General features: G+C 32.3%; 1 protein-coding gene across 4 annotated transcripts; it reads left to right on the top strand.

Annotated features, from left to right (window-relative positions):
• The first annotated feature begins 7,649 nt into the window (after positions 1–7,649).
• On the top strand, positions 7,650–10,782 carry LOC107955492 (uncharacterized). 4 transcript variants are annotated; one of them, XR_001699986.2, is made up of 9 exons: positions 7,650–7,882; positions 8,137–8,252; positions 8,698–8,849; positions 8,996–9,105; positions 9,222–9,307; positions 9,830–9,934; positions 10,025–10,159; positions 10,458–10,523; positions 10,625–10,782. XR_001699986.2 is itself a non-coding variant. In XM_016891284.2 (7 exons), exons 2-7 carry the CDS (start codon positions 8,143–8,145, stop codon positions 10,104–10,106), a joined length of 645 nt encoding a protein of 214 aa, XP_016746773.2. In that variant the 5' UTR covers positions 7,650–7,882; positions 8,137–8,142; the 3' UTR covers positions 10,107–10,782. The 4 variants fall into 4 exon arrangements, 2 of the variants coding, with proteins under 2 accessions (XP_016746773.2, XP_040972697.1); XR_001699985.2 differs by having other exon boundaries at positions 10,458–10,782; XM_016891284.2 differs by having other exon boundaries at positions 10,025–10,782.
• Positions 10,783–12,512: the final 1,730 nt, after the last annotated feature.

The following is a 12,512-nucleotide window of genomic DNA, read 5'->3' as shown; positions in this document are numbered from 1 at the left end:
ACTCCAAAACATATTCATTAATAACTACTTCAATAGCTAACATTAGCCATATCATTTGGACATGCTCAAAATGATTAAGACTCTATACATGCCATAGTTTAAACATTTTGAAAAGCACATAATACCGAGATGGTTATGATAGTGTGATACGAGCTCCGACGGTCCACTATTCGATCAAGTTCAAATCACTATAAAACAAAGGAAAGAAAGAGATGTGTAAGCTATAAATAGCTTAGTAAGTTACATGTAAACAATAATTACTCAATTAATAATTAACACTTTTAACATATAACTAATCAAAACATTTCTTAGCAATTTCAATCACTTACACATACACAATCTTACCAATTCACTTGCATATACATTTTCACACTTAACATTTCATATTCACTTTAATTCATTATTAATCCCGTTGAACACTTGGAATATACACGGATACGTAGAGATTTAGCACATAAGTGCCACACTGATATGTAGCCGAAGCTACCACTGATATGTAGCCGAAGCTACCACTGGATGTAGCCAAAGCTACCACTGAAATGTAGCCGAAGCTACCACTGATCAATAACACTGGAAATGTCCACGGGTCTGCTCACACAAGCTGTCAGGTGTCTGCAACACATGCTAGATCACCCAGCACCCGGGACTCACTGTAACACTGTAACACTGGTCTCTAGTGACATGTCACTTGTATCCAATTCTATTCCTAAGTTCAACCGGGAATTTACACTTAACACTTTATTTTCAACACTTTATCACTTGAATAATTCATGAACAACTTTCCTTCCACATTCAATATTAATTCACATATCAAATATAATTCACAATTTATACAAATATAACTATTACTTACATATAACTTACCTCGGATGCCAAACGACTATTTTGTAATTTAGTCGATAACTTTCTCTTTTCCCCGATCGCTTGCACTATTTCTTCTTTCTTGATCTATATTAACACAATTTAATACATTTTATCAATATTCCATTCAAATACAATTCATACACAACATTTTGACACATTTACATTTTTCCCCATAACTTTTCAAAATTCCACTTTTGTCCCTAAGCTCGTAAAATAAAAATTCTCTAAATTCTTAAATTTCAAACTTCACTAAATCATGTTTCATGCTCATAACGGGCCTCAATTTCACAAAATCACAACTTTATGCACACTTTACCATCTTTCACAATTTAGCCCTTTTTCAACATTTTTCATTGAAATTCATCTAGTAAAACTTGTAATTAACACTTCAAACATTCATTATCTAACATCACTAATCAATTTACAATTATATCATGAATGGGTCAATTTTTAAACTTTAATTTCATTTAAATTAAATGGTAGAAACATGAAATTCAAGCTTCAATAAGCATAAAAATACGAAAATAATTAAAAACGGGGCAAGAAATCACTTACAATTGAGCTTAGGAAAATCAAAACCCTTAACTATGGTAACCTGAAACTTTCGGCAGCAAGCTTCTGATTTTTTTGAAGAAGATGGACACTTATTTTCTCTTTATTTTGTCTTTTACCCAATTTGGACAAAAATGCCCTTGACCCATTACTTAGATATTTTTCTAGAAATACCCTTTTTTGTCCATAACACTAATTTATGGTCTAATTGCCACATAAACACTTCCAATTTCATGCAATAATTCAATTAAGTCATTTAATCACTAATTAGACACACTTTGCATTTTTCTCAATTTAGTCCTAAAAATTCAATTAAGCACTAAAGCATTAAAATTTCCTATCCATATTTTCACACAATATTTCAATCAATCAGTAACTAATAAAAATTTATAAAATTAAACTATTTCACTTCGGATTTGTGGTTACGAAACCACTATTCCGATTAGGCCCTATTTCGGGCTATCACAACATCACAAGTGAATAAATCCATAAACGGATTCAGGATCTATTCTACTTAGGTCCTGTCCGATGTACAGTCAATCCAATCAGATATTTATGTCTTTATCTTTTAAGAGTCATTCACTCCGATGTCCAAGATAAGGAATCTCCCCAATTGGACTTGATAAACGACATATTAGTCTTTTAATCGATTTGCTCATTTCCAATTAGACTAAGGACATGTAATCAATGAATTTGTTTTATTAACCAATATGTTCGAAAAAATTACAAGTTTACAAATGAATGTATGCCACTCTGGGCACTGGATTTGACAACGACGTCACTTACTGTCGGACCATGTCTCGACGTCAGGGACTCAAAGTCGTAACGTTGCCCTATTCTAGAAACTTTCAAATTGTTGCATATTTCAAGTCATTAACCAAACATATTTGAACTTTCATTTAAGCTTGTTAACTTCAAATTCACATCAATTAACCAATTTAAACAAAACACATCATTAACTAACTAGACCAAATCACCAACTACCACATTTTACAATTCATTATTTACAAGACTTAAACGTCTATTCAACTTCAACATTCCAAGTCCTAATTCTATCATTACATGATTATATGCTTCATTTAACAACTTAATGTATTTAACTTTGAATAATCTAGGTCCATAAGTACAATTGGCATTCATCATAATCAAATTAAAGATCAACTTAGCCAAATGACAAACTAGCAAATGCACACATAACATTACCAAAACTACATCCTTGATACATACATTATGTTAACAATTCAAATGATATATTGATCTTATATACATGCCAAAACATTGAAACAAAAATGAGCATAACTCTACCGATTTGATGATAGTGTGAGCTTCAATTCGATTTGAGAGTTCTACAAGGTGACGATTTACAAGGGAAGAAAATAACTAGAGTAAGTATATAAAATGCTTAGTAAGTTCAATTGGAAGATACTATACTTACCTTGTTCTTATTTAAGCATGAAGGCAAACCTTAGTTTGACATAATTTTGGCTAGTACAAGGCATTTAAGCATCAATAAGGTAAGCTTATAACAATGTCCAATATTATCAAATGCTACATGTAACTTAAACATACCATGATATATAAGTTTCTTTTACTTATCACTATGGCATATTTAACTAAAAAATCATAAATCTATATCATGTTGGAACAAACGTGTTTGTAAAACGCAACAGAAAATATGTTTAAGGAGAAACCAAAGTTTTAATTTTTTTCTTCAAAACAAGAACTTGGATATGATATCTAAAGTAATAAGCACTTAATCAAAACTGTACATTTCGATTCGTCTAGAATGAATGCTTTGACCGAGTAGTCTTCTCCGCTATCCTCAAGCTTACGTCTATTGAGTGTGGGCTCATTTCAAATTAGAAAAATTTTCATAAAAATTACCCAATATTGGGTAATTTTGTAATTTCTCTAAACTTTTGGACCAAGTTGTAAATAAAAAATATCGCTAGAAATCTTTTGAAACAATTTCTTCAGAGAATTTTCTCTTTACAACTTTCTCTTGAATTCAAGTATGTGAAAAATAATAACTCATGTCTCTCTTTATATAGGGAGAGTTTAGAGAATTCAACTATAAATTAAACTTAATCACTTTAATATTAAATTTAATCTAATATTAATGCTACAAAGATATGTATTAAATTAAACTTATTAAAATAATATTAATTTTGGAATAGTTAATCTGAAATCAAATTATACAGTAGAGTCCCGAGAGGAGTATAATTATTCCACTACTCAACTACTAAAGAACCACCGTCATCGACCATCCGCCGGCCACTGGAATACCGCCGACACTGTCGTATCTGATGGTGCTATCGCAAGTGCGACACCCTTACGACACCCCGAGCCGGTTCGACAGTTATCAGTTCAATCTAGGACGATGACGACCCGACCGGTTCGGTCTTGCCACCAATTGCACCGTCAATCTAGTTTTACATACCAGACCCGATTCAACCAATTTTTAGGTCTCAGCCTAGGTTTTGGGTTCTTGAGCCTAATTTTTTATCTCAGGTCCAATTTTCAAGTTCAATTACCCATTGGGTCAATTGTCTAACTTGAAAATTAATTTCTAAAAATATCATATTAATCTTAATTAATTTCATTAATTTAATTTTACTTGATCAAAATTAATTTCCCCAAAAATCATTTAGATTTTCCAAATTAATGTTTCAGGAAAATTCTTTAATCAAATTTTCTTGTTGAACAATTCTCACGATTGCCTAATTTAATTCCACATCGTATAAATCAACTCAATTAAATTATTTCTAAAGTTGTAAAATTTTCTTCTGATTTAAATACAGTCCAATGGAGCTTTTGTTAAGCTAGCGAAGAGACCAATCAAACACATACAATTAGGCTCTAGTAATTGTAATTATATCCAGAAGCATCATTCCGATAATTCACAATTTACTTAATCATGGAATCAATACACAAAAAGTACCATGATTGAAAATTCATTATTAAAGTATTTCATCCAATTACTTTGTCCAATGACCTCGTCATGAGTGTGTTAGCCTTATATGATATCATTGATTACTTTGAGTTAAATACGTTCACTCAATATAATACTATTTTATCTCATTATCACTATTGTGTCTTCTTAATTATTAATATGATCACTATCAACAAATGATTGTGATAAATATTATGTTCGAGAATAAGCAACTCGTGGTCACATTCCATATTTATCAATCCACACAATACCAATGAGAAGATATCGTAAACTCTTTAATTGAGCTATGAATTTCATTGTTGCTAGTAAAGTCATGCCATACACAAGTCATGTACCCAACAAACTGGCTGTGGGCTTGATATTCTTTAGAGTATAAGCCTCCACTTATATCAAAGCACATGAGTTACATACGCATAGTCAGTGACTAACTCAAGAATTAGGTAAACCACACCATGAATATCACAAATGAATTAATTCACAAACGGGTTCAGAATTAATTCATCTCGGGTCCAGTCCAATATATCATTCTTTCAATGAATACACTTACGTTCATCCGTGGAGTCAACTGCTCCGATATCCTAGACTAGCCATCTCTCTAATTGGAATTGTAGACAACATAATAATCCTTCTAAGTGTTTGAATCAAACGCTCACTTTGATTCTTTTATGGGATCACGGACTAGTTTAAATTATCTACTAATGTAAGTTGTTTTTCTTGCAATGTAAATGTTCTTACAGTGCCACTTATCAACAGTTTGAACTTAGACAATCAATGAGCTAATATTTGTTTGTCACAATTTCACTATGCGTGCAAAACATGAAAGACAGAAGCACACAAGATATAAAAGTGAAATTTATTAAGGTAGTTTTTCAAACCCTAAACCTAATTTGAAGATTTTGAGTACAAAAATTTTTAATTATCTGATCTCTGTCTCTGCTGCTATATTTTATTTTTTGTTTTCTATTCTACTGCTCGTTATTCCGTCTGTTTACATCATTGAGAAGAAGAATTTTTTGTTAAAGCTATCTGTTTAGTGGCAATAGTGGATTTGATGTCGCCACTGCGAATTAGCGGCTGCATCACCGCTATTTGAAACTCAGACTTGCTATTAATTTTGGATATTTATTGCATCACCGCTATTTGAAGTTCTCTTAACTCGCATATTCGGCCGATTCAAACCTCCCCTCGAACACCACTATTCTACTAGAAACGGTGACCGACGAAGCGTAGAGGTCCGATTTACAACCAAGACTCGAAGGCTGCCAATTTCAGCCTTGAAATCCCCTCCAGAACTCCGATTTGAAGGAGAAGATTCTAGCGGCCTATTTGCGAATGTAAACCTAATTTGAAGATTTTATGTAAAGAGATTTTTAATTATCTGATCTCTGTCTCTGCTGCTATATTTTATTTTTGGTTTTCTATCCTACTGCTCGTTATTCCGTCTGTTTACTTCGTTGAGAAGGAGAATTTTTTTAAAGCTATCAGTTTAGTGTCAATAACGGATTTGCGGTCGACACTGTGAATTAGCGGCTGCATCACCGCTATTTGAAACTCTGACTTGCTATTAATTTTGGATATTTATTGCAGCTTCAAATGGAAGGATTAAGCGTAGCAGATGCTAATTTGTTGATGTATTTACACCCATCAAAGAGTAGGAACGTGTCTCAGTCGATTCTCCGTGAGCTTGGCTCTTTGATATTCAAGTTAGTTCTTTTACTTTCACTTAAATTTAATTTTTCATATAACTCGAGCGACATGTCATAAAGGTTGGAACCATGATCCGATTTTTAGTCAAGAGGTGACAATTTCCTTTCAAAAGAAACTATCCTTTTAATTTTAGGAATGGAATATGTTTTTCATTGTTGTACTGTTCTGGTTACCATCAATAGTTAATTGTAAGCTGGAGAGAAATGGTATTCTTTATGGTTACTAGGGTTATTTTCTTCTACCATCTAAAATTGTAAATTGAGATTGTGGAGAAGTTTATTTGCCCTGCTTATTGATAATATATATATTTATAATCTAGATTTTCATTATACCTATTGATATCTTGCCTCCGTACGTTTGTGATTTCCTTTGTTTAATTTTTAATCCATTACGAACCAGTGGATTATATAATCTTGCTGCTTCTTGATACCTCGATTCTACATTTTTTGAAAAAACGGCGGTCGACTTGGATTTTGAAAATAAAAACGAAAAACTTGAGAGTTGCCACCAATCCATTTTTTGCTGAGGTGGGATCGGGTCACCTCGAAAAGTGATTATTTTAATAAACAGTTTGATTTATCAAAACAAGGATTTTGATCTACGAAAACCAGAAAAATAGGTCTGGGAGTCGATTACATACGAGGAAGGATTAGCACCTTCGATACGCCCAAAATTGGTACCTAGTTGATTAATTTGTGTCTTAGTGTCGAAATTTTGAAAACTTGAAAGAATTTAAAATACGATCCTTTTTAAAAAAACACTTGAATAGATTGAAATGAATGTTAAAGACCATCTTGTCTCAAAGTAATAAAATGTCACATCCAGTACGTTAGGACACGATATCCTGAACCTTTGAGAACGAGCTTGCCTTTTATTTAAAATTCGTGTATTTTAACGTTTTTAAAAAGGATATTCAGTTATTTAGGGTAGACGAGAAAAATCGAAACCCAGTAAGTTAGGACACGATTTCTTGAACTTCTAAATACTGAATATTGCCTTTATTTACAAAAGAAAATCTTATCTCGAGGTAACAAGATGTCATATCCAGTAAGTTAGGGCACAACACCTCGAATCTCCGAGAATAAGCATTTTATTCAAAACTCGTATTGTAATTTTAAAAGAACATTTTGTTATTTAGGTTAAATGAAAAAAGTCAAAACCCAGTAAGTTAGGGCACGATTTTTTCAAATTTTCAAATACGAAATATTATTTTTATGAAAGAATTATTTTTGTCAGGTAAAGAATAATAAAACACAAATTTGTAAAAACAAAAAGAAATAAATCATGATATTAACAAGCATAACGGAATAATAATAAATGAGCAGTATGAATGACAAAAATAAAAAAATAAAAGAAATAAAACAAACAAGCTATGTAACTTAAAAGGAAAATAATAAGTAAAAATAATAAAAAGATAAAAATGAAAATAAATAAGAATAATAAGAATAAATAAAAAAAGAAACTTAATAGTAAACCGATAAATAAATAAGTAATATATAAAATAGTACAATAATAATAATGACAAAAGTAAAAATTTGTTAATAAGGATAATATTACTTATTTTGTCATAAACTTATTTTGCCATTTTACAAACAGACAGAAAAAAAAAAATTTGAAGTTCTCTTAACTCGCATATTCGGCCGATTCAAACCTCCCCTCGAACACCACTATTCTACTAGAAACGGTGACCGACGAAGCGTAGAGGTCCGATTTACAACCAAGACTCGAAGGCTGCCAATTTCAGCCTTGAAATCCCCTCCAGAACTCCGATTTGAAGGAGAAGATTCCAGCGGCCTATTTGCGAATGTAAACCTAATTTGAAGATTTTATGTAAAGAGATTTTTAATTATCTGATCTCTGTCTCTGCTGCTATATTTTATTTTTGGTTTTCTATCCTACTGCTCGTTATTCCGTCTGTTTACTTCGTTGAGAAGGAGAATTTTTTTTAAAGCTATCAGTTTAGTGTCAATAGCGGATTTGCGGTCGACACTGTGAATTAGCGGCTGCATCACCGCTATTTGAAACTCTGACTTGCTATTAATTTTGGATATTTATTGCAGCTTCAAATGGAAGGATTAAGCGTAGCAGATGCTAATTTGTTGATGTATTTACACCCATCAAAGAGTAGGAACGTGTCTCAGTCGATTCTCCGTGAGCTTGGCTCTTTGCTATTCAAGTTAGTTCTTTTACTTTCACTTAAATTTAATTTTTCATATAACTCAAAACTCCTGTTTTTGTTTATTATTTTTTCTTCACCAAAAGCTGTTTTGTGTTGATATTGCTTTTGATTTAAATAAAGTATACCTTAATTTAGTTTGGTCTGTTTTCTAGTTTAGCTGAAAATTTAACTTCTGATGATGAAGCTAATGATACTGTGGCTCTTTTTAAACAAATGGAGAAGTTTATTACTGTTGAGAATATAAGCTTTTAAACAGGCTGAATTTAACTGCAATGTCTGGATCTAGTAGCGTGATTCTTTTGACTCCGTTGGGATCAATACTAAATCAATAGGTTTTGTAATGATGCACTTCACTTGTAATGCTGATTATAAGAATGAAATGATGTGCGAATATTTGCTTCCTTTTGTCCTGTTATAATATGAAGTGATTCTGTTCTTGCAGGTTTAATGAAACATTTGATGGTGTTTTATTGGCCTATGATGTCAATATTCTGGATAAACAGGCGAAAATTCTTTCTGGTGTTCATCCTTATTTTGGTCTTAGACTAAAAGCAAATCTCCTACTTTTTTCACCAAAGCCAGATATGCTCTTAGGTACCATTTTTTCATGATATTTCAGGTTATTTATTTAGTTTTTTTTTTTTTTTTTTTTCTTGTAGTGGATATCACACTGCCGGTATGTATTTATGGATCTGCATGCCTAAGATGTTGTCTAAACTAATTTTCTTTGCCACATTCAGAGGGGAAGGTAGTGAAGCTTTCTCAAGAATCTATTCATGTTATTGTTCTCGGTTTCTCGTCTGCCATCATAACAGCTGAAAACATTCATGGAGAATTTAAATATAGAACCGTAACAATTTTCTACCTTGTTCTTAATTTTTTTATTTTCTTTGTGTGTTGGGTATGTGTATATGGAAGAGACTACATGTATTACTGTAGTAACTTTAGTGTCTTATTGTATCATAGAAAGACAAAGAGGAACTATTTGCCAGCAAATCTCACAAGCGACTTGTCATAAAGGTTGGAACCATGATCCGATTTTTAGTCAAGAGGTGACAATTTCCTTTCAAAAGAAACTATCCTTTTAATTTTAGGAATGGAATATTTTTTCATTGTTGTACTGTTCTGGTTACCATCCTGTTAATTGTAAGCTGGAGAGAAATGGTATTCTTTATGGTTACTAGGGTTATTTTCTTCTACCATCTAAAATTGTAAATTGAGATTGCGGAGAAGTTTATTTGCCGATAATATATATATTTATAATCTAGATTTTCATTATGCCTATTGATATCTTGCCTCCGTACTTTTGTGATTTCCTTTGTTTAAATTTTAATCCATTACGAACCAGTGGATCATATAATCTTGTTGCTTCTTTATCCCTCGGTTCTGCATGCTTTTCCACTCAATAATGCTTCATTGTGGTTCATCAAGTCAAGTTGATATGTATTGGAGATTTACAACTTATTTGAAGTTCTGATTTCTTGTGTTTTTATTTTTCCCTCGGAGAAAGGGAATGTGCGGTGGTTAATGACATGTTCATCACATGGTTTTTTACACTGATTCTTTTATTGCAGTTTTGATGAGGAAATACTTCATATCATTGGATCTCTGATATCAACTCACGCAGGAAGCATTCGTTGGTTGGATAGACATTTGGAGGAAGATTCAGAATTTGATAGGTCTTTTAGTAAACTCAAAAGTTTTATATAGCAACCTTTCTGTATTTCAACTTGCGAAAGTTTTAATTTAAATGTTGTATAATCCTATAGGAGTTCTATGAAGAGTAGAGATAGAGAATGGCTTGGGGATAATCATATTAAAATGTCCAAAAAGCGTAGAATCACAGAATGATGGTGATGATTACTTCAAATCACTAATTATATTAGGAGATTTCTTGTTGTCAGGTAATTCATTGACCAATTCTTGTGCTCACCATGAGTACTGCTAATCTTTTATCAGTGTTGAAGTCTTCTTCTCCTAAATAAGTTTTACATCCTCTGTTAGAGTAATCAAACTTGTGAACTGTTGGTAGTATTGACGAGTTATGCTTAAAACATAATACCTGTTTTAGTTTATGTTCATCTATTTGCTTTTCTTGCATCTTGTATAAGAACCTTTTGATGTTAACTTTTTTGCCTACTTTAGTCTTATACATTAATTGCTTATAGTTACAAGTGTACTGCAAAATATGTGCTAGTACAGGTAGTGGGGAGTGGTGGGCTGAAGGTCCATGTAGATGAAGGTATATTGCTTCTGGTGATTGCTTCGGTAAGGAATTGTTCTTCTGTTGAAGCTTGCTAAAATTTTGAAATCTTCCCTTCAATTTTTGTGGTCGTTGTTTTGTATGTGACCAAGATTGAAAATTCCAGATTCCCAAGTCGATAAAAGAGATTGCAGTTTTTTTCTCCTGTGAAGTAGGCGATTTTTGTTTCCTAATAATGTATGTTGAGTGACTTTTTTGCACGTTGTACAAGTATAGACTTGGTCTTATCTATAATATGTTAACATCGAATTTAGCAAAAGGAAATGCTTTGTCCCCTTGTCTCATGATGGCTTCACGTCATCTTTTGTGCACTTTCGATTTATGCCAATGTTTACTAAGTAAAAGTAGTCGAATTGCATTTTACGTGCCACAAGAAAAATGGATAAATTAATCCCTGTAGGTTAGATCCAAAAGCAAACTGGTCATTTCTGTTAAAATTTTTGTTCATTTTTACAGTTTATAAGTGGGGAGGGAGGGGTTGTTGTCTTTGAATCCAAGATTTGGTTTTGAGAAATGTTAAGATAAATTTAAAAAAGTTGAGATAAATCGTGTCTAAGATAACCTTTAAAAAAGGTTAGGATAAACCCGTCTAAGATAACTTGCGATAGACACGTATAATGTAATTTTTTTTCTATTTTTTATTATTTCAATATTAATATATTTTTATAAATATTTAAAGTGAATAATGATAGGAATTTTGCTTTAAATACAACTAAAAAAATATAAAATTAAAATTAAAATAAAGATTGAATATTCATTACAAAAATCGATCCAACAATCAAAATACACTAACATTTAGCTGAAATGTATACCACTAACATTCAACTCAATGTACAAAAGTAAACAAATAAAAAAGTACCTAAGGCGATGTACATTGATATTGATGTTGTACTATAAAAAAGCTAATACAGTTTGAAACTGCAACTTTAATTCCAAGAAACTCTATTGATCTCTTATTTCTACAAAGGTAGCCCCAAGTAGTGAAATATATCTAGATCCAAGTATACCATATACCCTAACAATCCATTTTGTTTACTACCTACTTGTAACATATGCAGTTTTCTCTCTTTTTACCTCTATTGCTTCTCGACTCTTGGCTATATTTAGTGTTATCCCTCGAGCCTCAACCTTGCTGTAAGCCAATTGCAGACTTCATTCATCTCTTTAGGGATTGTGTAATGACCAATCCTGCACAAACTGGACCAAAAACCTAAAACACTGATAACACACTTTTGAAGAAAACAATCCATTGGAAGTTGTAAAAAACAGGATATTTTCTATTATATTTTCCACAAGAGGTTACATACATATTTATACACATAGTTAGCCTAACTAAGATAACTTTACGCTAGTAAATAGAATAATTGTAGGGATACTGTACAGCCTTAAAGTTAGGGATAGAATATTTTTAGAATCATGTTTGATATACTCAAATATTCTGAAATCTGACACTCCCCCTCAAGCTGGGAAGTGGATATCATCCATTCTCAGCTTGCTTACTAATTTCTGAAACAACTTCCCAGACAATCCTTTGGTAAGTTTATCTGCTAGTTGTTCATCAGTAGACACAAATGGAGTGCAAATTAAGCCACTGTCCAGTTTTTCCTTTATGAAATGTCTGTCCACCTCAACGTGCTCGATCATGTTGAACTGGATTATGTGCGATATTGATAGCAGACTTATTATCGCAATACAACTTCATTGGACCTTCCCATTTGATCTTCAAGTCTTCCAATATAATCTTTAGCCATAACAACTCACAAACTCCAAGAGCCATTGCCCTAAATTCAGCTTCTGCACTAGATCTAGCCACAACGTTTTGTTTTTTACTCCTCCAAGTCACAAGGTTGCCTCCTAGGAAAGTGCAGTAACCAGAGGTTGATCTTCTATCAACCATAGATCCTGCATAATCTGCATCGGTATAGGCTTCAAGGGTTAAATTTTCTCCTTTTTTAAATAAGATTCATTTGCCTGGCGTGCCTTTTAAGTACTGT

The sequence above is a fragment of the Gossypium hirsutum genome, chromosome A07 (genome assembly GCF_007990345.1).
Source record: "Gossypium hirsutum isolate 1008001.06 chromosome A07, Gossypium_hirsutum_v2.1, whole genome shotgun sequence".
NCBI classification, from domain to species: Eukaryota; Viridiplantae; Streptophyta; class Magnoliopsida; order Malvales; family Malvaceae; genus Gossypium; species Gossypium hirsutum.
The sequence above is the reverse complement of the archived record's forward strand: the minus strand, read 5'-3'. Positions and strand labels throughout refer to the sequence as shown.